General features: G+C 37.3%; 1 protein-coding gene across 4 annotated transcripts in view; it reads left to right on the top strand.

Moving 5' to 3' along the window:
• Window positions 1–21,994: 21,994 nt before the first annotated feature.
• TDP1 (tyrosyl-DNA phosphodiesterase 1) overlaps window positions 21,995–25,632 on the top strand; it is a 40,621-nt gene continuing 36,983 nt past the window's right edge. For 2 of the 4 annotated variants that reach the window (XM_064423611.1, XM_064423612.1), the window contains exons 1-4: window positions 21,995–22,125; window positions 22,669–23,219; window positions 24,714–24,757; window positions 25,436–25,491. In XM_064423611.1, the coding sequence (XP_064279681.1) occupies window positions 22,673–23,219; window positions 24,714–24,757; window positions 25,436–25,491 (647 nt within the window). In that variant the 5' untranslated portion in view covers window positions 21,995–22,125; window positions 22,669–22,672. Of the gene's footprint in view, window positions 22,140–22,668; window positions 23,220–24,713; window positions 24,758–25,435; window positions 25,492–25,632 lie in introns of all 4 variants that reach the window. The other 2 variants (XM_064423615.1, XM_064423614.1) reach the window with 2 other exon arrangements.

Here is a 25,632-nt window from a genome sequence, read left to right as displayed (position 1 = left end):
GCTCAAGAAGCCAGAAGGGAGCATGGCCAGGACAAGGGACCTGAACTAGCCAAAGGGGTATTCCATACCACAGAGCATCATGGCCAGTATATAAACTGGTGGCATTGGCTGGGAGGGGCCAATCATTGCTGGGGAACAGGCTTGGTGTCACTCTGTGGGTGGCAAGCGATGGCATTGAGCATCACTTGCTCCTCTCAGGTGTTATTCCTCTCTCCTTATTATTATTATTATAATTATGTTACTTTGTTTCAATAACCAAACTGTGTTTATCTCAGTCTGATTAATCTCCCCACTGGGGGTGGAGTGACCAAGCAGCTGTGAGGTACTGAGTTTCCAGCTGGAATTAAGCCATGACAGTTACAAGTCACAAGCCTATGGAGGAGATCATATGACACTAGGAGGCTGTACATGGTGTCTTGTTACATTGAAAGTTCATGAAGATTTGAAAATGAAATAACAACGTGCTAAATAAGCAATAAATGCATATGAGTGCCTCTGTAGGTTTTATTATGCATTCAGTTCAGCAAGATAATATAATTTCAATTCATGCCAGTGAAAAAATCCTAATCAAATTTCATAAAAACCTTGTGATAAAGTTTTATGGCATTGTCACCATATTCCTTGACATTAATTATTGAGTTCTGGACTTAAATTATAATTAATTGTTACCAAAAACTAATTCATCAAAAGACTAGGAAAAAGTTTTTTCCAGCTTCTGTGTAGATATTCCAGTCCTAAAAGTGTGCAAGTATAAAGCAAGATAAAATACAAAATGTCCACTATTACAAGCCATTACTATGGAGAACTGTTAACATGTAAGAACAGTATTTTCCAAATCCATTAAAGTCTAACTATGGACACTGCTCAGGGGAAATCAATGATCTTTGAGTACTGACAATATCAGTGACTTGACTTCAGAAACTACTAAAATTCATACCATCCTGAGTTATCTGTAGGCACATACATGAGGCATGACTATTGTTTGCTCTCTCTCAATGATGGACATAAGCAAAAGCAAAAGGAAATCCACTATGAGAGAAGGCTGATGGTGAAAATCCTGCAGTCCCAAAAAGTCAGGATTTTAAACGCATGAGAAATAGAGAAATGAGTCTGTAAAAGAGTATGGCTGTGCTACATAGATTCACAAAAACAAGCACACAGAAAACACTCAGATACACAGAAAAAATAACACTAAGGTGAGGGCCAGAGAAGAAATTAGTTAATAAGGTCTTGTTATTGAAATGCATCTTTGACTCCTTACTGACTATTTTACTAGATGACTCCAGACATGACTCCACTTGAAGTGTTTATGAAGCACAGTTTGACAGCACAAAAATGTTTGTCTGAAGAATGTAATAACCTTCCAACATAAGTAGTCAGGAGGAAAAGAACAAAGAATTGATGTTATCCTTCTTTCAAATAAAACATAACACACCCTTTAAAATGACACTAAAAGGCTACTTTTTTCCAGAATTATTATTTTTCACTATAAAATTAATATTAATATTTAAAAAATCTATTAGGTCCTTAAATGGGAATAACACTCATGCTCAAAAATTCTAGTCATTGTGTATTATGTATATTTATGCATAAGCAGAAGACAAAGCCACTATGTATTTACATTCCCTAACTTAGGTAAAGAATTAACATTACATTTGGCATTGTACTGCATACACCATATTTATGTTACTCAGGGGAGAAAAACCCAGCAGTTAAAAACCAATAGAAGGAAGAAGAGATTTGCTGCCAAGTTTGTGATTTAGATGTGTAAGACAAACATCTCAGTATTTATTAGATTGAGCAAGACAAGCAGTTAGTTGCAATAGATAAGACAAATCAAAGATATCTGTCAAGAAAACAAGGGCTGCTAATTTGCTCATTTCCTAGAATTATTTGATTCCAAAAGAGATCAACAGTACTAGGAGTTTATAATCAGGAGACAAAGACACACATTTAACACGTAGACAGACTAACTAAGAATATGTTAAAAATAAAAAAAAAAAATCCTTAATACAAGGTAGTTACCAACAAATCATTCTTTTGCTTTGGTAAATGTACTTACTAGTTAAATTACAGAGATCATCGATCGCTTTCTCAACAGCAAAACTGCATTCTGAATATGGGAATTGGCTTGCCTTCAGCAAGACTCATAAATAGCTTGGAGAATAAGACTTTGACTCATGAAGAACTTGAAATAATTTCTTCACCTGTTTCTGCAGACCATTTGGGAATATGAAGTGTTAGGTTAACTTGATAGTAAGATCTGAATTTGTCTCCATATGCATTTTTGAGTGTAGAAATACAACATCTGCATGTGTCTGAGCAACTCCAGGGCTGTTCTGTACTGCTTGAACAGTGCACACATATTCTAATGCCTTCCACTAATTCTCACAACAGGCTTTCAGCAGGCAGTCAAAAAATTGATTGAAACATGATAAGTATAACTTTGGTTTTCTTGAAATTTGTTTTAATTTTCCAAACCAATTATTCTGTAATTCGTATAATCAAATTCTATAAAGAAAATACTTGAACAGATACAAGAGACTCCACAATGGATAAAACCCACAATGCTATTTATCAGGGAAGTCTTGGTGAATTCTAGATTTTTAGCAGCCAGTTGGAAATGGAGGAGGAGAAAAGTGGGGAATCTGCTTCTAAGCTAACCAACAGTCTGGGTATCAGCGATGTGCCTTAAACCTCTAAGCCTATTATTGGTACTTGATTATTATCTTAGAGGAAAACATACTGAAAGAGAAAAAAAAATCTAAATTATTGAATGAATTTAGAGTTTGTTAAACACAGGTATACATTGCAGGAATACACCTGCAATACTCATACAGTATATACAAGGATATCCCATATCAAGATGGAACGATTATGTCATGCCTAGTAGTCCTGACAGAGGACACAGAGCATTGGTGATACATCAGATTTTTACAAAAGGTTAAATTTGATTTGTTAATATCTATCTGGATCCAAATTTAAGTAATGAGGCCACATCACATTATTTCCATGCTGTATCATGTGACGATCGAATTGGAAATTTTAACCTTCAACAGCATTGGCAGGGTCTGAAAATAAATAAATAAAAAGAATTGATTTAGAAGGATCTATGCAGAGAATACAATTTCAGCTGTTGTTCAATTCTAGGATACAGAACTTGAACAGGCACAGTTCCTGACTGAAACAGAATTTTGAGGAGCTAGGGAAAAAGAATCTTTTTCAACAGCAATATGGCAATAACAACAGGGTGTCTGATGAGTAAGTAACATACTCCCCCATTACCCACCTATCACAGTGGGCATCATCAGATGTTCCAAATAAAGAATAATTATGTAGCACTTTACTCTCTAACAATTTTTTTCCTATTCCTAGTTAATAGCCAAAATGGACAAAGAAATAAATATAATAAAAAATAGTTGTGAATTCATATGGAGGGCATGGGATGGTGTAAAAACTAAAAAAATTTAGAAAACAAAGACCAATAGGGTGAGAAATTGGCATGAAAGGTCTTTTGTGCAAAGGAATAGAGAATTTAACGTGAACCAACTACCTTTCCTAAAATGACTGCAGTATATAAAAACATTGAAGAAATCTGATCCAATTTCTGGCTCCATCTGAGAGAAGAAAATCTAGAGTGGGGCTATTCTCAACAATGAAGATTTTTTTTTTCTCATATTCAGCCAGAATTTTCCCTGACACAATGTGTACACCCTGCCTCTTGTCATGGTGCATCATCACGTACTGCAGACTCCTCTTCTGTAGTATCATGAATACACAAGATGTAGTACGTGCTCAAGCTCAAATGTAATCTTATTTTTTCTAGGAATCCACAATTAAAAGGGAATCTTCTCTTGACAATAAGTTTATTTCAAGAGAATTTGAACAAGGTATAAAAGATTTGGAGGAAAAAATCTGTGGATGCATTTCAAAAATTCAGATATTGTTTTAAACTTTCATGATTTATGGCATTATGCTTTTCAAATGTCTGAGGGAAATATTACAGAAAAGAAGACAAAGTAATAGATCATATCAAACAATTCTGAGAATAGTTGAACTAACAATTCCTGATTCCTCGCATATTTGTGTGCTATAACTGACAAAGTATCAAGTCCAATGAAATCTTTGTCTAAAGCTTCTCCATGACCTCTTCATGAGGTCTTGCTTCCATGAAGATTCTGTGGTGCTCGCTAAGATTCATTAACTCATATACCATCCCTTTCCTCTGTTTGGGCACTTGCAGCATCTCTCTCTTCTTTGCCCACCTGTTTTTATAAAACTTGCAGAAGTAAAATAATTTCTTTGATCTCAGCTCTCACTGAAACCAGCTGGCAAGCTCCACAGGCACCAATATGTGCACACCCATTATTCTATAAGTCTCATAAGAAGACAGTTTAAAATCCCACAGAAATTCTTGTAAAGTTGAAACAGGAATGTTTCAATAAACTTTGTTCAGTTCAGGAATATAAGGATTGCTAAGAGCATATAGAGCTATTAATAACATCCTTAATTTAAACAAAATACTAATAATGAAAGGACACCATGCAGCTGTGTTATAAAGAGGACATGTTTCCACTTAAATTTCTTAAATTAAATAACTTACTTTGTCATGTTAAAAACAGTGCTGTCATCAGGTATTTTTTTAACTAGTTAGCTAAAGTATTGTTAGGATGTAGTACTACAATATCCCCTTTTTAATTGCATTACATTTCTGATGCTGATTCATTTTCTCAAAATGCAGCAGAGACTGCAAGAGAAAAGAAAAAAAATCTAAACCCAAGAAAACTAGTTAACTATTTGACATAAGACTGTTCTTTTATTATGCCATAGACTGGTTCATTTTTATTTTTGTCATGTTTTTTTTTCCTACTATAAAGGGACCCTGGACTTTGCCAACACTTCTTTGCTACTGCAAAGGAGTTATTGCTATTTATATTATTCATACTATTTGTACTATATCATTCTACTGTACCCTGTGTGCATTTTTGCCTCAGTCTTTAATAACAGTGGTGGACCTTGGCCTGCTCAGGCCCTTGACTCGGATGGCCACAAGTGTGGGAACAGTGACTTTCCCTTTGTGACACAAAATTGTAAGGGATCAGCTTCATTGGCTGAATGTTCACAGGTACATGTGGCCTGATGGGATTCATCCCAGAGTTCTAAAGGAACTGGCAGACGTTAGGGTAGGATCCCACTCTGTCATCTGCCAAGGATCATGGGACTATGAGGAGGTCCCTGCTGACTGAATGCTAGTCAGTGTCATTCCTAGCTATAAAAAGGCTGTGAGGAAAGATGCAGGAAACTACACTTAGTCCAACCTCGGTTATTGGAAAAATTATTGAGATCATCATACTGTATGATATTGAAAAGTATTTAAAGAATAGCACAATCATCAGGCACAGTCAGTGCAAGTTCACAAGGGGAAAAGTCTTGTTTAAACAATTTGATATCCCTGTATGATACAGTCACCCACCTAGTGGATGAAGGGGGGGCAGTGGATGTGGTTTTTCTGGATTTTAATAAGGCCTTTTATACTGTCCCTCACAGCTTCCTTCCAGGCAAGCTGCCCAACTGTAGAATTCACAACTTAGAATGAGCATAAATTGCATACTGGGTGAAGAAGTGGCTGAAGTGCTGAGCTTGAAGAGTTGTAGTGGATGGGGCTGCATCTGGCTGGTGCCTGGTCACCAGTAGTGTGCCTCAGGTTCAATTCTAGGCTCAGGTCTGTTCAACATATTCATCAATGATCTGCATGCAGGAGTTGAATGCACCATTAGCAGGTTTACTGATGATACCAAACTCGGAGGTGCTGTTGACTCTCTTGAGGTACAGAAGACATCGGCAAAGGGATCTAGATAGATTGGGGCTTTGGACAATGAGTGATGGGAGGAAATTTAACATGTCAAAATGCCAAATGCTGCAGGAGGACAGAGTAGGGCCAGGCACTAATACAGACTGGGAGAGGAGTGGCTGGAGATCAGCCCACCAGAGTGGGATCAGGGGCTGGCAACAGCTCAGTATGAGTCAGCCACATGCCCAGGCAGCCAGGAGGGTGAACTCCGTCCTGGGGTACATCAAACCCAGCACAAACAGCTGCTCAATAGAGATCCCACTGTACTCAGCAGTGGTGGGCCTCACCTTGAATCCTGCGTGCCATTCTGGGCCTCACAATTTAAGAAGGATGTGAAACTCTTTGTATGTGTCCAGAGGAGGACAAAAAATCTGGAAGGAATGTCCTGTAAGGAGAAGCTAAGGACTTTGGGCTTGTCTGGTCTGGAGAAAAGGAGTCTCATTGGGGGGATGACCTCATTGCTCTCTGAGGACAGGAAATGGAGAGGGGGATGCTGACCCTTCTCCCTGTGATCCAGTGACAGGACATTTGAATGGTTCAAAGCTCCATCAGGGGACTTCAGACTGGGTATTCTTTACCAAGAGAGTGATCAAACCCTGCAACGGGTTTCCTAGAGAGATGATGGGTCAGGTTTTCAGTCTACCAGCATACATCACAAATTGCACTTCAAATAGAAGATACAGAAATCTTTTGTTCTTAATTATGGAGAAAAATCTGCTTTAATAAAATGTGTGCTCTGAAAGAACTTCAGTAATAATTTTCTATTCAAGGTAAAGGCTCAGCTTTGGATGAAAATGAGCATGAGCTGTTATCATCTAATGGCTGCTATAGTTTATTAGAAATGAGTTTGGTTGGGTCAGTCTTTTTTCTAGTTTTTATCATCCAATGCAATTAAAAAATCATCAACATCTGTGTGGGTAGTCCCTGTAAAGACATCACTAAACTGAATAAATATAAGCTATTGCTAAAAGAACTGATTGACATTTGAGGCAAGTTGGCAGCTGTACTGCTGTTACCACAGATGTTAATCATAATAATAAAAAATGAATCTTTGATGTCTATTTTATAGCTGCCACATTCTAATAGTTTTATTATGTCACAATTTTATTGAATCTGAAGGAAAATAGCTTGAAAGAAGAGTACTGAGGATATGACCAGCTAAGCACTTCCTATGGTATTAACATATTTTAATAAGTTGAATTACCACAAATGTATTAAGGCAACTGACCACATGTATATCCCTACTTGCAGGAATACAAAATAAAAAGGATCCATGTTAAATAAGAATGCTCTCTGTTAAAACAATTTACACTGAACTTCAAGGATCAATGGAAGAAGGTCAGTGTGAAAGGCACGAGTGATAACAAAGAGGAAGGAACCAGTGACTTATTTAAATTTGCTAAAATAATATTAAATACTTGTTTGGACATACCCTCAAAAATAGAAAAAGCACAAATTTTAATTTTACATATGAACTTAATTTAAATTAATAACTTCAAATATTGAAATATTTATTTCACGTAGTAATTTTGCCCAAATTAACTATTTAGAAGGAATAAATATGTGTGTGGCACATTATATAATACTCGCATGCTAGGTTTTGCTTTCCTGAATACATACCTGTACTTATGCAAAATTTTCTTCAGAAAAAGTGGTAAGCAAAAAAGGTCAGATTTTTTAATGAATTTTCTGTAGGATTGGGATAACAGACAGACTTGGGTTATAACTGCTAAAAATTTTATTTAAAATATTTGTTAGGATGATTTGGTGTCAGATTTATCTATAGTAGTAGTGACAAGATAGGGGCAATAGTTTTACCTATTAAGAGGTATTTACCTATTAAGAGGGTAGATTTAGATCTGCTGCAAGGAACAATTTTTACAGTGAGGGTTATTAGACACTGGAACAGGTTGCTCAGAGAACTTGTGGATGCCCCACACCTGGAAATGCTCAAGGCTCTGATCAACCTGGTCCAGTGGAAGGCATCCCTGCCCATGTCCAGGGAGTTGGACTAGATGATGCTTAAAGGTCCCTTCCACCCTAAACCACTCTACGATTCTTTGACACCATGCTCAGCAATTAAAGTTTGGGGAACAGACAAGGAAGGAAGGGAAGTTTGTGGTTATGGAGTTTATCTCCCAAAGTAATGATTAGCTATGCTGCTTTCCAGGAAGCAGCTAAACATCTGCCTGCTGATGAGAAGTAGTGAATAAATTCTGTATTCTGCTTCACTTGCATGCACAGCTTTGCTTCGCTCGCTGAAGTGTCCTCATCACAACCCACGAGTTCTCTTGCTCTCGCTCTTCTGATTCTCTCCCCGCCCCACTGTGGGGGCAGTCAGTGACTCACTGGCTGGGGTCAGCCCACCACAAACAGCAAAGTATGTTGTTAAGTAATTGGATGACAGAATTGGTAACAGGGTTAGGGATAGCAAAAGCAAAACAATACTCATTAGTACTACTGCCACCCAAAATATACATCTATCTTTGGGTGTTAACTGATAAAGTTTTCTTGCAAAGTATCAGCCCACTTACAAAGAACCTGGGATACATACACTGTTGCACTGTTTCCTGTGCAACGAATTATGAAACAGATACTGCCTCAAAAAAGAACTTGTTGGGGTACAGCCTCTCAATACAATAAACATTCCATTTGATTCTTGTTCCCCATAACACCCTTAGTATTTTTTAAAGGAAATTATGAGGATCTCCTTTTACTTCTCCAATTCTTTCCTCACAAGTGTGAAACAGAGTGGGTATTTTGAGACAGCTGTTAGATTTTTGTGCACTTCACAAATACCAAGTAAGGACAGGTAGGACAGTCTGATTAAGTTTCCTTTCTGTCTTCTTTGGGTGGGATATTGGTTAGACAAAACAATTATTAGCTCTAGTCCCTGACAGGGAATGGTAAACAAAGATGCTGACACAGATGCCTTATATTTGGATATGCAGTCTGGCTTGCATCTTTTTTTACCAATGTTAGGGCAATGGCATATTGTTTTTGGGCATGGGACAAGCTTTTAACCCGTGACTGAAAAAAAAAAATACACTGACATGTACAGGTAGAGGAAAAAAAATGGAACTTTTCTATTACATATGGTCCTCAAGAGATAAGGAAAAAGATTTGTATAGGTGATGAAGTGTGATAATATGAAAGGCTGCAAGACAGTTGCTTAAGAAACAAGAACAACAAAGGGATAAACTACTGCAGGCATCACCAGAGCTGGAATGACATTGTACTGTGTACTATGTTTCCATAGCAACTAGCCATAGGAAGATGAATGTCTCATATTCACTGTGCTCTGCAGTACATGTCTATAAATCAAACTTGCATAGAAGAGCATAAGATTTCTTCCATGGGGTGGCTCTGAAAAACAGGTTATTTTCTCATTACTAGATAATTACATGAAAGAAAAATGAGACAATTAGGTCATTTTTTTGTATGGAAAGTACCAACACATACAAAAGTACTAATATACCTCTACTGTGAGATACTATCAATCTAAAGGCACAGTAGCATAAAAAGCTGATCATTAATGCCTTCTTTTCTTCCTTAAAATCTGAGTTATGCTTGCTAGCTTTAAAAACTGTATAGGAATTTTCTGTCCACATTTGGCTTGTAAGACGTTTTTCATCATTTATAGGTTCATCCACATTCATACGTGGTTGGTTTTCAGCTTACTTTTGTCATTATTGCCATTATCATGCTCTGAGGCTTTAACATACAAATAAACTATTTTTCTGAGCAAATGTTACAGCTAGGACAAGTATTTTTTCAGTATCTGTAATTAATGATACTATATAATTCAAATATGACATTCATATTCATAAAAAAGGAAAACAGTACTTAAAGTAGTTTTTTAAGAATTTGAATCCCACTTTATAAGACAACATGTTCACTTACAGACGGCCATTTCTCACAAACAATTGTTGCAAAGGACTTGACACAATTCATATACTTGTAGCTACAGGAAGATCAGCAGCACTAGTATAATGCAATTCTTGTGTGTGCTACCCATTACAGAGAACCCCACCATGGAAGAACATACATTTACCTTAGCAGCCACTTCTGCAACTCCTGTGTCCAGAATGCTGAGTTTTTATGGTACAATGGCATTCTAATCAGGTGCACATCAGGTGTATAATATAGCCTTGATAATTTTGTTGAATCTACTGCAATGTTAGATCAGAAACAAATGTTACTCTACTGGTCAGGCAAGATTACAGTCAGTTAATACAATCAAATATAAACTGAAAACCTGTCCACATTCTCCAAACTTCAGCAACAGCTGTGTGCAGTATATTACTGACATTTGTATGAAAACAACCCCTGAGGAGAAAGAACATCTACATGAAATATTATTTTACCAGTATGAGATTAGATATGGTCCTCAAGGGAATTCAGTAAATTCAGTACAGCCACTCCAAGTAACAGGGCACAAACTCTGAAGTGAGTTTGTAAGGACTGAGGCTTTCCAGGCTTTGTCTGAACTTGTTTGACCTGCCCTGGAGAGCCTACTTGCTTTATTTGTTACAACAGCTCTTTCAAGGACCAGGTGGCTATGCCTAATTTGTTCTTAACTTTCTACAGGATAAACATAGCTTTACACAGATAGCAGTAACAAGAATTTCTTCTATATTATTATAAAAATTATTATAATTAAATTTATAAAATTATAAATGTATGTAAAATTATATATTTATGTCGAGAAACATAGGCCTGGCATGACAGCAGATGTAAAGACATGGCATATAGAGTGATAAAGGCATGAGATGTTAAAATACAGGGCACAGGCTAACACTGAAAGACAAAGACTAAAAACTCACTTATGGCGAGTTAAAGACATGCAGACACAGGAACTGGACAAAAATATTTTTATAGGAGACAGAGCAAAGAAAAAATACCTGAAATATGTAGTTTGTGCCATATATTGGAAATTAGAATGCAATGTGGGCTTGCAGACCTCAGAAGAAAGAAGAAGGTGTAAACCGGGTGGGCAAACATATTTAAATAACCCGAAGTAGGTGCTAGAGAGAGAAGAACACATGAATATTATACTCCTTCTGGTGAAGAAGTTGGGATAATGGTAATTCACTCTACCATGCCTGCCTTGTACCTGTCAACTTGAGGATTGAGAGGACAGTGGAGGATGATGAAGAGTAACCAGAGAGAAAGGGATAGGTAGTAGGAGGTGCATAACATAACTGCTTTGAGACATTTTGCTGCATAGTAGTTTTTTAGCCTTCTTTTTTTTTTCAATTATTAAATCTGTACTAAAAATAATTCTTTAATTAAACTGCTAAGATTTTAGTATACAGTAAAGATAAATACTGTCTTTAAGTATCAAGTGGGTCTCCTTTGCAGCCATATAAAGATTTTGAGCATAACAGCTCTTTACAGGTAGGTTAGAAGAATAATCCAGAATAATCCATTATTCTTTCTTGCTACATTATATTGAACATTTAAAGATTTTTTTTTATATTAGTAATGCATACATATGAATGATGAATAAAAATATTCAATTTTCAAGCTGCACGTTTGTTAAAATTAGTTCAACATGTATATATGCCCTTATTATAAGCATTTTGCATACTACAAATCAACTCTACTTTCTCTGAAAGCTAAATTACTCTGGTGGGGCCCTTCACTCTTCATGCAAATCAATTACTGGTATTATTCCTTCCTTGTGTTCTGCATAGCTTGAATACACTTGTTTTCAATTTTACATCTCAGAATATGTTGAGAATTACATTCCATAGCATAAAATTCCCTGCTCTGTATGGTAACCAGACAAGCTAAGGATCATGAATGTGCCTTGAACTTTTTTCCCTTCCGTTCCTGCCTTTGTGACACTAGCCACAGACTTTGCTTATTCTGCAACATTTTACTTAATTTAAAGTATAAGAAAATAATGGATCCAACAATGCTTTCCAAATTAAAGGAACCAGTTTGAAGACAGCATTTCCACCAAAGAGAAAATTTTATAAATAAACATAAAAAACCCTTTCGTTTAACAATATCACAGAGCTCTGAAATATACAAATTAAGCTTTTTTCCCCTTGTCTCAATATTTATCTATGTTTTACTTTAGACTTGGAATGCTTTTTTATGTTGAATTTCCCTGTCTTCATCACTGACTGTAATATGGGGAACATCACAGTGCTCACAGTATACAAACTGCATTTATTCCAGATGAAATCAAACTGAAGGATATGCTCCTGGCATGTACCCAAAGGACTCCACCTTCTAGGGATCATTCAGTCTGTTGACCAGACTAGAATTAGGCCAGGTAACCCCCTAAATACAGATATTGGGTCCCCATCATAAACTTCTTGCTCTACAGAGCAAGATCTTCTGATCCTTTCGTGCTATATTAATTGCTAATACACAGATCATTTTAGAACTCACACTTGATCAGTCATCCCTTTAAAAAATTCTAAATATTTTCTAAGCATTATACATTATTTTACTTAACATACAATAAATATTTTTAAATTATGTTCAGTCCCAAAATTTAATTTTGATCTCTGTGGTAAAAAGAATGAAGAACAAGAAACATATCTACAAATATGAAAATATATATGCTTCATTTGTTACATAAATCTATTGTAATATAGATTCTGTGTCAGAAATACATGAAACTTCTCACAAATATCTGTCCAAAATATTTCCTATAGCTTTCTTTTCATACAGTCTTTATCCAATTGTACAGATCAATGCAGGACGAAAGTCTCAGCTCTGTTTCCCTAAATAAAGCTCAACATCTATGCTTCTGAGCCTTGAAAGAAATCTCACCACCACTACCTTACAATATGCACTCCTGTTTAACTAAATGTTTTTGAGACAGCTCTTGAACAGGGATTTCCTGATTAGAGGAGGAAAATGTAAAAGCAAATAGTTTTAAGCTTCTTAAGAAACAGTACAGGCAACAAATTACCTTCTGTACCTGCTATTTATTTATTATTTATTGTTTAAAAATACTATTTATAAAATGTACATTAATTATTACATTATTTACTCATTAATTTGTGTATAATCTTTATTAATAAAGGGACTGAAACAGTAATAGGGTGCTGAAGCTTTTATCTTCAGCTGCATGATAAAATCTAATAATTTCAATTAACTGAAACAACAAAAAGACTGCTATCCAGGAATATGGATCATTTTGTTAATCTTACCTGGTGGCTTCAAATATGATTTTTTCAGATAACTTAGAAGAAACAGAATTGAAAGCTCTCTTGAAGTCTTCAAAAGGCAAAAATCCTCTATCTTTTAGATCAAGAGTAGGGAAAAGAAAAATAATGTAAATTAGGGTGTTTTTAAAAACTACTTAATACAATGCTTGCATGTAAGCTAATCAATTCCCAGTTTTGAAGTGATGATGCACTCTAAGTTACTGCATTAGAAAAATGTTTTAGAAAGGCAACTACATAAAGATGAACAATTAAAAACAGATTTTATACTGACTATTCTCTTTCGCCAGTGTCAACTCTTCAAAAGTAATGTGCTTACATCTACAACTCTCTTATTTAAGTTTTACAAGTAGACATTTTACAAGTAGACATTTTTAAAAACTGAACAAATGAATTGAAAATTTCAAATTTGCAAAGCTTTGAAAATATAGAATATAAGATATTCAAAATTACTTTTAAAATCTACAATTTTCATTAACAACTTAGATATTTTGAACACTGTGTTTCAAAGGTTTTTTTCCCCACAAATGTTACAATCCACTTATTCAAATTACTAGCTCAGTTTAATCCTGCCGAATGCATTATATCAGAGCAATATCAGCTGCTCAATCACTTAGGTTGTGAATTCACTTCCAGACTCATCTGGAAAATAAAACATCTCAAACAAGGCTACTGTAGACTGTGTGCAGCAGATAGCAAGGCAAACAAAAGCACAGTGCTTGAAACAGTTAAGTCCTTTGAAATAACCCACTAAAAATAACACTTGAAAAGCTACTTTTAGTTCATGGCAAAAAGCTGAATGCATGCTTATCAGATCATCCCAACATCTGATCTGCCATATGTTTCACTTTCCCTCTCTTCAAGGACCATAGTTCTGTCTGAGATCAGGAAGAAAAAGGCAGAGGATCTGAAAATCCATCAGCTCAGAGGTTCCTGATGAAGTTTTCCCTTTTTCAGTTTGGTGATGGGACATCCTCTGCTGTTTAACAGGAATGAGAAAGAATCTCCACATCTACTTCCCTTGCTCCTTTGATTTCTCTTCCTTGGTCTGTTACGAGAAGTAAAAAACATCTAAAGCCACAACCAAGGAAATTGGTAAAACCTGTGGCATAAATGAGTGGGGAAATATGAGTCATAGAGACATAATGAGAGGCAGTAGCAGCAAGTAGCAGGGGTGAATGGCCAGAGATCTCCTTGAACAGCTGGAGGAGCTGCCACAACAGAGCTGCAGTCTAGAACGCCGCAGTGCACTGACCCTGACTTTATTCAGAGTCACATCAAGACCATCTTTATTTGTCCAGTACTGCTTGATTTAACTTTGCTGCATCCAGGACATCTCGTCTTTTTATTTTCCTTCAGGTGTTCTGAGCTTAATTGCTTCAGAATTAAATTAATATTTCAAATATTAAGAAGAAAAAATCCTTATGTTGCATATCAAGAACTGTAAATATTTACTTGATTCATTACTGTATAACTGTGCAATCTTCATTGTGCTCACAAGATTTAACAAACTTTTCAAATAAAGGACCTAGAAAAATGCAAAATTAAATAAACCTTCCTTCCACCAGTTTCATTTTCTTCCTAAAAATATGTATGATGAAGGTCTACCGATTATGAATAGTTTTAATTCTATAAATAAAAATAAAACTGCAATAATAACCTTCAAAGTTAGAGAAAAATCATTAAAAAATTTCAATATAGTTAAATTTTTTTCACATATTTTCTATACCTGAGTATAATACTTCTGCTTACCACTACTTTTTTCTTATTACCTGCCATCTTATGTTTTTTTTACACTGAAGAGAAACCTGGACTTTTCTAAGCCATTTGCATGCCATGGATAAAGATCCATGCTGCATAAACAATCTATCTGGCATCATTCCCAGAAGCCAAGTCTGAAATAATGTATAACCCCCGCTACAGATTCCTGTGAAACCATAATAAAATTGAGTGTAAAACTGAATTGGTTATTCCTTCTGTATGCTGTATGAAAGTCTTGTACATTTATCTTACCTTTCTAACGAACAGAAAATTAAATAAAATATAAATCTAGTTTGTAGGCTCTTAATTGACCATTTCTTCTAAAATCAAAGTAAAACATAAAATTAAGAAACAAAAATCTGACCTCCAAAAGTTAAAGCCTCTCCATAAAACATGCAAAAATCCTGATACAAAAATTCAGCAGATGCATGTTTTCTTGGAAAAGGGATCCTACTTCGGCTCAATATGTAAGCACAGATTAATACCCTTTTCTCATAACTTCTGATACATGACTTATGTTCATTTTAAACAAATTCATTTTTTTGAGAAGATGACTGTATCCTACAGTATTTTTTCCTTTATCTAGTAACATAACAAAAGCACTGCACTTCTTTTTCTTTGATTCATTCATATTCTCTTCTTTCTGCAGTGGTTCAAAAGCACAACTCCTTCAGCTCCACCTGCTGTCTCAATTCAAATCTGTGTACCAGTGTACAGATTCCCAGTGCCTTTTTGCTTACTTCTTCTTGGAAAATCATATATTAAGAACTATCACCATCTCAATTTCCAGGATTACACTGTCTTGCTGCTTTCAACTGCTAGGTTCTGTACATGCACCATTTCTATAATAACAGAGGTTGCCCAAACATGCTGAACTCGCCTGCATGAGCAGCTTTCCATTCAATTGGATAACTATGGAAGTGAAATTATAAAAAAAGCAGTATAAGCTTTCCATCCATTTATTCCTTCTCTTTCATAGTAACATAAGAGCCCAGAAAATTACAGTACACAATTTTCCTTTTATAGAATGATTCCTGTAATAGAGTCCCACCTATTCATTGATTTGGAGAGCTGCCGATTCATGTGCTACTAGAACAGGCTGCAAAGCTATGTCAACACACAAAAAGGATGTCTTAAAAATTATAAAAGCCATTATGTATTAAGAAATCCATGATCTTTTTATCTTACTTCACTATTTCTGGTTCAGACATTCATATGCTTTTTCTCTTGGAAAAAAATCCCAAACCAAACAATCTTTATTTTGTATTTGTTGCCTAAATTAAAGATTTACAAGAAAGGGTGTGAATTAATGAGCATGTGTTCTACCACGATAAACAGAATCAGCTTCCATAATGCCTTTCAAATATATTGATACAAATACCTGTGGAGCCATGTGGCAAAAGGGAAGACAGAATTTAGCTATAAAAGCAACGTCAGTTTTTTTGCAACTTCATTTTTATATGAATAATTTATCCATTAAGACTTGCCACGTGACCCCACAAACAGAAGTTTGAGTGTAAATTGGTAATGTCAAGGACAACAAAGCCCAAGGAGGACTATATAAATGAGTAGCTTATTTATTAAATTGTGGTGCAGGACTCCAGTATGTTCCCAAGTTAAGAGTGTATCATTATCAAGAAACTCATAAAAATTTTCATCACTTATCAGCTTGAACAGTAAAAATTACTAAATACTTTTCTCTGACATTAATCAATATAATGTTGCTATTAAGAAATGCCACTTTGAGTGTCAAGAATAAGTTCAAGCTAAACGTAACATAGGAGCACTAAAAGTATTACAAACCTGTATGAAATCTCTTTAATAGCCACGGTCAGCTCATTGACAGAATCAAAGATTAGACTCATAGCACCACTTAGGTTGGAAAAGACCCTTCAGATCTTTTAGACCAACTGTTAACTCAGCACTTGTTCACCACCAAACCACGTCCCTAAGTACTGCATTTACATGTATGTTAAATACCTCCAGAACCTCCACCACTTCCCCAGGTTTCTGTCCCAATGCTTCACAGACCTTTGGGTGAAGGAATTTTTCCTAATATCCAGCCTAAACTTCCTCTGGTGCAACTTGAGGCCATTTCCTCTTGGACTCTTGCGGGTTGTTGGGAGAAGAGACTGACCCCCCCCTCCTTTCAGGTGGTTTAGAGAATGATAAGGTCCCCCCTGAGCTTTCTCTTCTCCAGGCTAAACAAGCCCAGTTCCCTCAGATATTCCTTCTATGACTGACTCTCCACACCCTTCACCAGCTCTGTGATTACTACATATTATACAACTGTAGCAACTGTGGCATTTAAGTAAGAAAATATTTCATTCTAATTAAAATAAAACCACCTTTTAATTCAAAAATAAGTATATATGTAATCCTAATCAATATCACAATCTCAAACTCAGTATGTTTAAACAAAGATGCTTCACTTTATAGAAATCTGAGTTCTTTATACACAAAAAAACTGTAATATTCAAATCTAACTTCTGGAGCAGCAGCACCCACATCTGTTATTTCCTCTTAACAATGAAAGAAATTTCTGGTTTAATATCCAGATTGGAAACCATATTTACTGAAGACTAGCTGGAGCAAAATTAATTTGATAAATCTCTCTAAAATAAAAGCTTCAATAATATATAGAAAAAATGAAGAGGAAATGCAAAAAAAAAAAGTGCATCATTTATGTTTCTACATCTTTTCTGACACCTATCTTATTTTATGCACTATATATTTCCTTTAGTGTCTCTCAGCAGGTTCTTACCCCGCAACTTTACCTGACAGGAACAACAGAGTGACGCTTACACGTTGATTAGCAAATTTCCAAGGTTCATTAATATTAGTGTGTTACCAGGATTCATTAATAGTACAAAGCAATAAACTAAATTACATGATGAAAACAATAAATAAAAGATTTTCCAGAACTTATTTAGGAGGTGACCAAGAGATCCCTCAAAACATCTTTAAACAATGAAAGGAACAGAAAGGGAGTATATAGTCAAATAAAGCAGAGAGGATCACTTTGAGCTATATTTATATCAGTTTTTGACATGACTGAGTGCTCACGAGTCTAAACTCTTACATCTGTGTTACCAGAGTACAAGACTGCATGCACATAGCTGCAGCACTGAGACAGCCACCTGAGGGGATGTGAGCAGATTCCAGAGCAACCTAAGCCGATCCCACTCTGGAGAACGGACAAGCCAAACATGATGAGACCACTTAAGCCAAGGCTGCATGCTCCACCATGTCTGCAATGCTTCCCCCATGGCCATGTCAGATATATAAACAGAGTAGGGAGTCCTGTCTGGAAAGCTTTGATAAGATGTGCCAGGAGAGCAGCTGGAAGCAGCCTTGAGCTCAGACTGCCCTCTCTGCTCTGGATGTCAGGGTGCCCTGCTGCTGGCACCTTGTGCAGCAGCAGCTGTAGACCTGCTGGTGTCCTCCTGTGAAGGTACAGCCTTGGGCCAAGGACAGCACTGGACACTGGGGGCCTGGCCCCAGGAACACTGCAGAGAGAGCTTTTAGTTAGGTGTGAATGGAACAGTACCAGGAAGGAAACTTCAGCTTGGGAAATGATGTATTTTAATGACTGCAGTTCCTGCAGTCCCCTTTGCATTTGGAAGATTAAATGCTAGCAGCTAGTTAGATGAATGGTTGCTGAAATATAAGAGCATTTTAGATTACTTGGAATAATTTTGGGGAAAAGAGGATCACTGAAGCAAACTGTCAGAGAAAGAGAAAAGAAGTCACATAGACACGATTCCTACAATGTTGCTAGTTCCCAGAAATGACAGTATTTATATGCAGATATACATACAGTACTAGTTCAACAATGAGTTTAATCTCTGGCCAATTATTTGCCTCAGAAAGTTTAATTTTAAACATTAAAATTACATAAAGTTCAAAATTTCTAATAATAACCACACTAAAACAATATTTTACTCACAATATAGCATTATTATAACAAATTATTTAGAAAAATCAAGCGGAGTAGGAATGTGATTCAAATTCTTAGAGCTCACCTTTTCCTAGGAAGAGTTCATTCATGACATCTAGCGGGTAAAGTTAGTATTACTTTTAATTTACAGAATAAATGCAAACGTGACCAAAAAAAAAATGTAGCAACAATTTACTAAAAATTCAGTTGCTTGATTGTAGTTAATGATGCTAAGCAATTGCCATTTCTACTGAAAAAGCTATTAGTATGTAGTGCAGCTGAAAAACAGTTTCACCTTAAGAAATAATGCGTGCACACTATTCCCCATGTCTTGCAAAAGCAAGTGAAAGGACTCCCCTGCCAGGACTGTTCTTAACTGTTTCCAAAAAAACAGAAGGGCTGTTCCTATGGCCTAGGATTTTGTGAATTTTGACAACAAAGCAATATGCACAATAACATCCTCAAGAACTGGATCCTGACAATCAACTCTCAGGATTGCAGTTGGTTCCTCTGCGGGGCACAGAGAAAGTTGTGTTTCTCAGACCCAGACAAAAAACCCAATTACTCATGTTAAAAGGAACACACTCAGGACCTAGTCATCAGCAAAAGCAAAACATGTGGCTATGCTACAAACCCTTCCTAATGCACACTAGCAGAAGCCACCAAAAAAAAGTATCTGCCTCCCCAGGGACATTTTAGGGATCTTCACCATCAGCAGTAATTGGGTAAAGGGCAACAGTTGCTGGAATTGGGCCCAGTTAAGGAGCTAAGAAAACCACTAGATGACAGAATCAGCCCTAGACCAAAGGTTTCTTAATTAATTTTTGTGCAGCTGCACAGACCAAATGGTCACATTAGTGCCTAAAGCCACAGCAGGTGTGACTTGGCACCTTTTCAGGAAGAAATAACTAAACCTGCATCTCCTGTCTTCCCAGGAGTCCTCTACTTGTATTCTCTTTCCAAGGAGATGCCATCAGTGACTCATGCACAGAGCCTGCTCTTGTTTAAATGCCTAAAGCATGTTTTGAGTACTCCTGCTGGAAGAAACATCCAGGGAATTTGACAGAACACTTAATTTTGATATGGTAAAAATAGCTAGGGGAAGAGAGATAAGGAAGAAGCTGAACATTTTGAGACTCATAATTCAGCAGTTAGGACTCACGTTAGAGGCCTTAAGCATTTTTAGATCTGGCCACAGTTCATTGAGAAAATGTTTTCCCACACCTGAAATGCATCAGAAATTACTTTCATAGTTTACTAAAATATTTTTGTGGGTTTTACTCTAAATTATCATAGACACAATTTTGTTTATGGCCTTGTCAAGACAGCTTTTGTAAAGTATGTGTTTAATGTAAAAATAATAATATGTGTTTAATTTAAAACCAATAATAATTAGTAGCAAGCAGAAGATTGCTTAAGCTGGAGAAGAAAGATGATTCAGCCTTTCTATATTTTATATATACTATACACTTTATAGTAGATTGGTGTCATTTATTGACATGGCATGAGAAAGATAGACTCACAGACACACTGTGTGTATTCTGAAATATTTTGTGTTTTTCATACTCTTTTTTAATTCACTGGTACTTACTTGAGTAAAAATATGACTACTAAAACTACCTCAAGCCATACAACATATCCTCTATTTTCCTGTAAGTATGGAAACACATTATTTCTCTCAATCTTTCTATTCTTAAGATTTCTGTACAGCTGTAGATTTACATTTGAGAAGTCATGGCTAAAAATGTCCAACTATTAATTGAAACTAAAAGTAGATATATTTTTGAGAATACATGCTCATTATTGGAACATGGAGCAGTTTCACAATTACTGAAACCACTGAACAAAGAATTGAATGTGCCACTAATAAACACCAATAACAAGCTCAGTAAGTAATTTACTTTATATGCCTTGTACACATATAAAATACAATACAACCTTCTACTCATCACGGTCTTCAACAGAAAAGCCAGGGATTTGATTATTTTCTTTTGGAATAAATACGTGCAAATTAGAAAATTACTTTTAGGATTTGTAGGTATTTCTGTTTACCACACCTACAGCAATCCACTCGAATTAGTGTTCTCAACAGTGAGACATCTATAAGCTGGATCTTCAGAACATAATAAAAAAATATATACCTTGGAGGGTTTCTAGCAAAAAACCCATTACTAGACCAACTGTAGAGCCTTCTCTGCTTAAACAGCCTTTGCTATCTTCATTGCACACTGCAAAAACCTACAGAAAGTGATTTGCATTAAAAACCAATAAACCTACCCTAGGATTTTTTATTTTGTGCAACTGTTATAGGAAAAACAAAAGAAGCACTTGTTGAATCACCTCTATTCATCTACTCTATTACAGAAAATGGGCAAGTCCATTCCGTTTGGGATTTTAAAGTTAAAATAAAATTTTTCATACTGCTACATTTTATGTGCTTATGATGAAAAAGCTTTTTGCAAACTTAGAACACATAGTACAGACTTATAGGAAACAAATCACATGAAGTTTGCTTCTACCAGACCAGACATTTTTTCTTGAAAAATGCTTTAAATCTCAGTTAAATCACCACACAGACAGGAACTATGAGGAGAGAGTGTGATGAAAGCATAGTCAGAAGCCATCAAATTTTCTGAGGGACTTGTAGAAAACCAAGAAGCATTTCCAGAGCCTGTACTTGGAGAAGAGACTACATTCATGACATGGGAAACCATCCACCGTTCCTAAGAGCTTTTCCCACAGAACACCTTCAGCAAGGGTTGATAATACAGCATCATCTTACACTAGCGAAGGGTTCATCCACAGAACATTTCAGGGAACACCGTCATACACAACTCTGCGGAGAAGTACTGAGAAAATTACACAAACCAGCGGAATTTTCAGGAAAGCTTTTCCAAGAGTAGCCTGCTGGTTTCATTGCTTGCTGGCACTTCCAGAACTCAACTGCAGCCACAAGCTTACAATAAATTAGAGTAGCAGGAACCGAGCAGCAGCCGAAGCACGCTTTGATGCGGGCCGCGCTCCTCCTTTGATTAATTTTACACCTGCTTTCCTCCCTCTCCTTCCCGATATCCTCACGCAGCCATCTCATTAGCGGGGCACTTCAGACACAGTAATTAACACCGCGCCGAACGAACCATTATGCAAATTCCGCACCTGCCCGTAACTAATATTAAGGTCCAATGAAGGCTCGTTAGGATAACTCAGCTCAGCGAGACCCGCCCGCTTTCCCGCTGCAGCTCCCGGAGCCGCCGGGGCTCCCTCACGGCGGCCGCGCGCCACCGGCTCGGGGGCGGGGCCGCCGGAGAGGCCGGGCCGGGCCTGGGCCTGCTCTCGCTCCCGCTCCTCATCGCGGCCGCTGCCGGGCGGGCGGCGGGTCGGTGAGTGAGTGCTGGTGGGTGGTGGGAAGCCCCCCGGGCTGCAGGCCTGGGACGGCTGCCGGGGCTCTTTGGTGCCGGGGCTCTGCCGCCGAGGTTTAGCGGGAGGCGCGGCGGAGCTCGCCGGGGCACGGGGGTGACGGAGGAAGGCCGCGGTGTTCCCGCGGGGGCTGCCGGAAGGCGCCGTCCCGGTGGGGCCCGTGCTCCTGAAGCCGCTCAGCAGAGCGCGCTGGATCGCTGAGCCGTGGGGGAATAGCTGGGTCGTGCCGCTCACACCTCTGATGTTTAGAATGCTTTCCCGTAGCTGTCTCTATCTTAGCGCGTTTTCCGTGTGCAGATTTTCACGTTTGGTGTTTGCCCTCCTTGCACGTGTTTCTTTGTTTCCCGGGCACGGAAACAAGCCTTGTGTACTATGAGATTTCCCGGAGGTTCTGCCAAATACCAGAACGCCGTTCTTTAGCGATGAACACATGGGAGCTAGGAAGGGAGACAGACTTGAGCGTCACAAAAATGTACGGTTTTTGTTTGGTGTTTTTCCGTTCCTAGGAACATGCTTCAGGAAGGCGCACACGGTAAATGGACAGTATCTAGTAGCGATGAAAGTGCCGAGGAAAATTCTGACAATGAAAAACCATGTACATCTTCGCTGTCGGATGCTGCGTGTGGTAGAACAAGTGGACCACAGTATCCATGCTCTGAAGCTAGGAAAGCTGCTCACAAGAGAAGAGCTTCCCCCCTGAAGCTCACTGATAATAGTCTTTCTACAGAAGCACCTCCAGCAGTAAAACAGAGACCAAGCCAAGAAGGCTCAGGTTGGTGTCTTTCTAGTAGTGATGAAGAGCCTGAAGATCAGCAAAAGCATGTCCACAAAGAAACAGTGAAAGAAGAAAAATACGATATGCCCGAAGAGAATCCTTTGAATCTTTACAAAGATGACAAACTCTCAGAGAATCTGAAAGAAGAGGAGTATAATGTAACACCCAGTGAAGCCCAGGATACCTGGGATTTGGTGACTGGAGGCAATCCTTTCAGGTTTTTTCTCACTAAAGTCAGTGGAATTGAAAAGAACTATAATTCTGGAGCCCTGCACATAAAAGGTGAACAAATGGCTTCTGCTGGGAGAGGCTTTTGGGAGAAAGCAAGAGAATACTTATTTTAAGTTTGTGGGTGGTTTTAAATGCAGGTATGTCTTGGTGTTGCTGAGGTTCCCTACTCTAAATGTGTAGGCTTGTAGAAATTGGTTGTTACGTGGACCTTTCTCTTTTAGAAGTGTAGTGTATAAAGCATTATTTGCTGATACTTTGTTGTGACTTGAGTTAGGCTGCAGGAATCTAATGTGTATTTAGACAGGACAAGTCATGCTGCTTCTTATTGCTACTTTCCCTGTGAGCTAGTCTGGGGAAGACCATTTGTCTTTGTGGCACTTAAAGGGGTGCTTTTCTTGGGCACATAACTCTCTGGGTAGTTGTTTGCACTTGCCTTTGTGCTACTGAGTGGTTTGGACCTAGTAATTCGCTATTACTAGATGAAGCACTTCTCAGGTTCTGTGTCTGGGGTTCATGGACCTGTTTAAATTCAGCTGGGAGAGAGCTGTCCATCAGCCAGGGTGGAGTGGAGTCTTTGGTGTACAATACTGCTTCAGGAATGCTCTGTTAGTTGTCATTTGATGTAAGGGGGAAGAGTACCTGTAAACGTCCCTGTAGTTAGAAATAAAATCCTATACATCACAAGACAGAATCAGAAACAAGTATTAGAAAGAGAATTGTGCACAGGAATACAATAAAATAAGGCAGAAAAAAACTAGGTCTTTGAGGGACTAGAAATTACTCAAGACCTATATACACAATTAGGTTGTATATATACAAAACCTAATGCCTGTTAGCACAAGCAGGTGTCAGAGACTTCAGTTGCTTTACGCCACAATGTTTTTATATGTTTTATGAATTTCTATCTTTTGGCCTGTCCCCTCTGGCCCTGCTAGGTGATTAGTTGAGTTGGTGGACAGGCAGTGTTCTTTGTTTGTTTAACCTTCTAAACCAGATTTCTGTAGAGCCAGGTCATTAAATAATTTGCACATCCTGGAAATTACTTGTAGGGTGTTTTCAGGTTGGTGCTGTGCTTCAGTTGTTGAGGTTATAAATCCCCAGTTGGATTAGTTTCCTGTGTTACTGTGATTGAAGTATGGATGCACATATCCCACAATCAGTCTGCAGCAGATAAATAAGCATTAAATAAGCAGATTAATAAGCCCTTATTGCTGCTACCCTTCCACAGTTCTTCAAGCCCACTCAAGAGGGGAGAGAGTAGTTTAATGTCCTTTTTTCAGTATGATGGTGGACTTTTTCCTAACCAGCTTTTAAAAGTTGTTTTCTGCTTTGAGAGGATTTTTAATGTTTGTAAGCGTATGATCCTGAGTGATTCACAGAAGTCAATGACTTGAATACTTTGAACAGTAAACTTGGGAATGCCTCTGTTACACCAGGTCTGTGAACAATCTGGCCCTTGTGCTGTGGTAGTTATCAAGCTGTTCAAGATACAAAATGTTTACTTGAAGTCTTTTTTATTTATTTATGCTTTAATATTTTTAATAGATATTTTGTCTCCTCTTTTTGGAACTCTCATATCTTCTGCCCAGGTGAGTTGCCTGTTTGTCAAACTGATTTCACTTGCTTGTTTTACTTCATTAATCTTAAACTTGATAATCTATGCTTGGCCATATATCTTATATTAACAGGGAACCTTGTTAAAATACAGAGGGAATTCTAAATGTTTTCAACTGTTGAACAATTTATTGAAATATAAACACCATCCTATGTTCTTCTGTAGAATTCAGGCAATTATAAGACTAATTTCTCCTGTTTTTGAGGAATGTGCAACTGAGAAGTGTGTGTTTATGTTCATGTACATGTGGTTTTTTGAAAGAAAGAACGCCTTGCAATCTAGCAATAATATCTTTGTTATTGCCTAGAAATTTTCTTATGATTCATGATACAAACACATGGCAAAGAGATGATCCTTGAACCTAAGCTTTTATATGATGTGCATGTGATTCTTTTTTTTTCCTGGATGGTAAATTTTATGAGCACTAATTCACACTTTTGAGAAACTTAAATTCATTCTTGAATTGTTAGAGAGGAATGATAGAAAGGATGTAAAAGTCAAAAGTACACCTATTTTTACAATATACTGTATATGAGGTAAGTAGTAATGTGTGATGAACACAAAAAGCTTTTTTGCTGTAGTTCATTGATTTATCTGTTTTTGTTTTTTTTTTTCTTTTTAATGAGTCGGTTTTCTTTTTCTTACATACAAGTTTAACTACTGTATAGATGTGGGATGGCTTGTAAGACAGTACCCGCAGGAATTCAGGTATGTTTATTTTACAAAGGTGAAATGATGAAATTTCCAGATCATTTCTGTTCATACAAGGTCCTGTTATAAGTCAGTGATAAACACTTCTTTGCAGTGCAGATGATTGTTACCAATTTGATATGCACAGACTGTTTTCTT

Source organism: Passer domesticus, chromosome 6 (assembly GCF_036417665.1).
Source record: "Passer domesticus isolate bPasDom1 chromosome 6, bPasDom1.hap1, whole genome shotgun sequence".
In the NCBI taxonomy this organism is placed as follows: domain Eukaryota; kingdom Metazoa; phylum Chordata; class Aves; order Passeriformes; family Passeridae; genus Passer; species Passer domesticus.
Note: the sequence above shows the minus strand (reverse complement) of the source record. Positions and strands in the feature narration are given on the sequence as shown.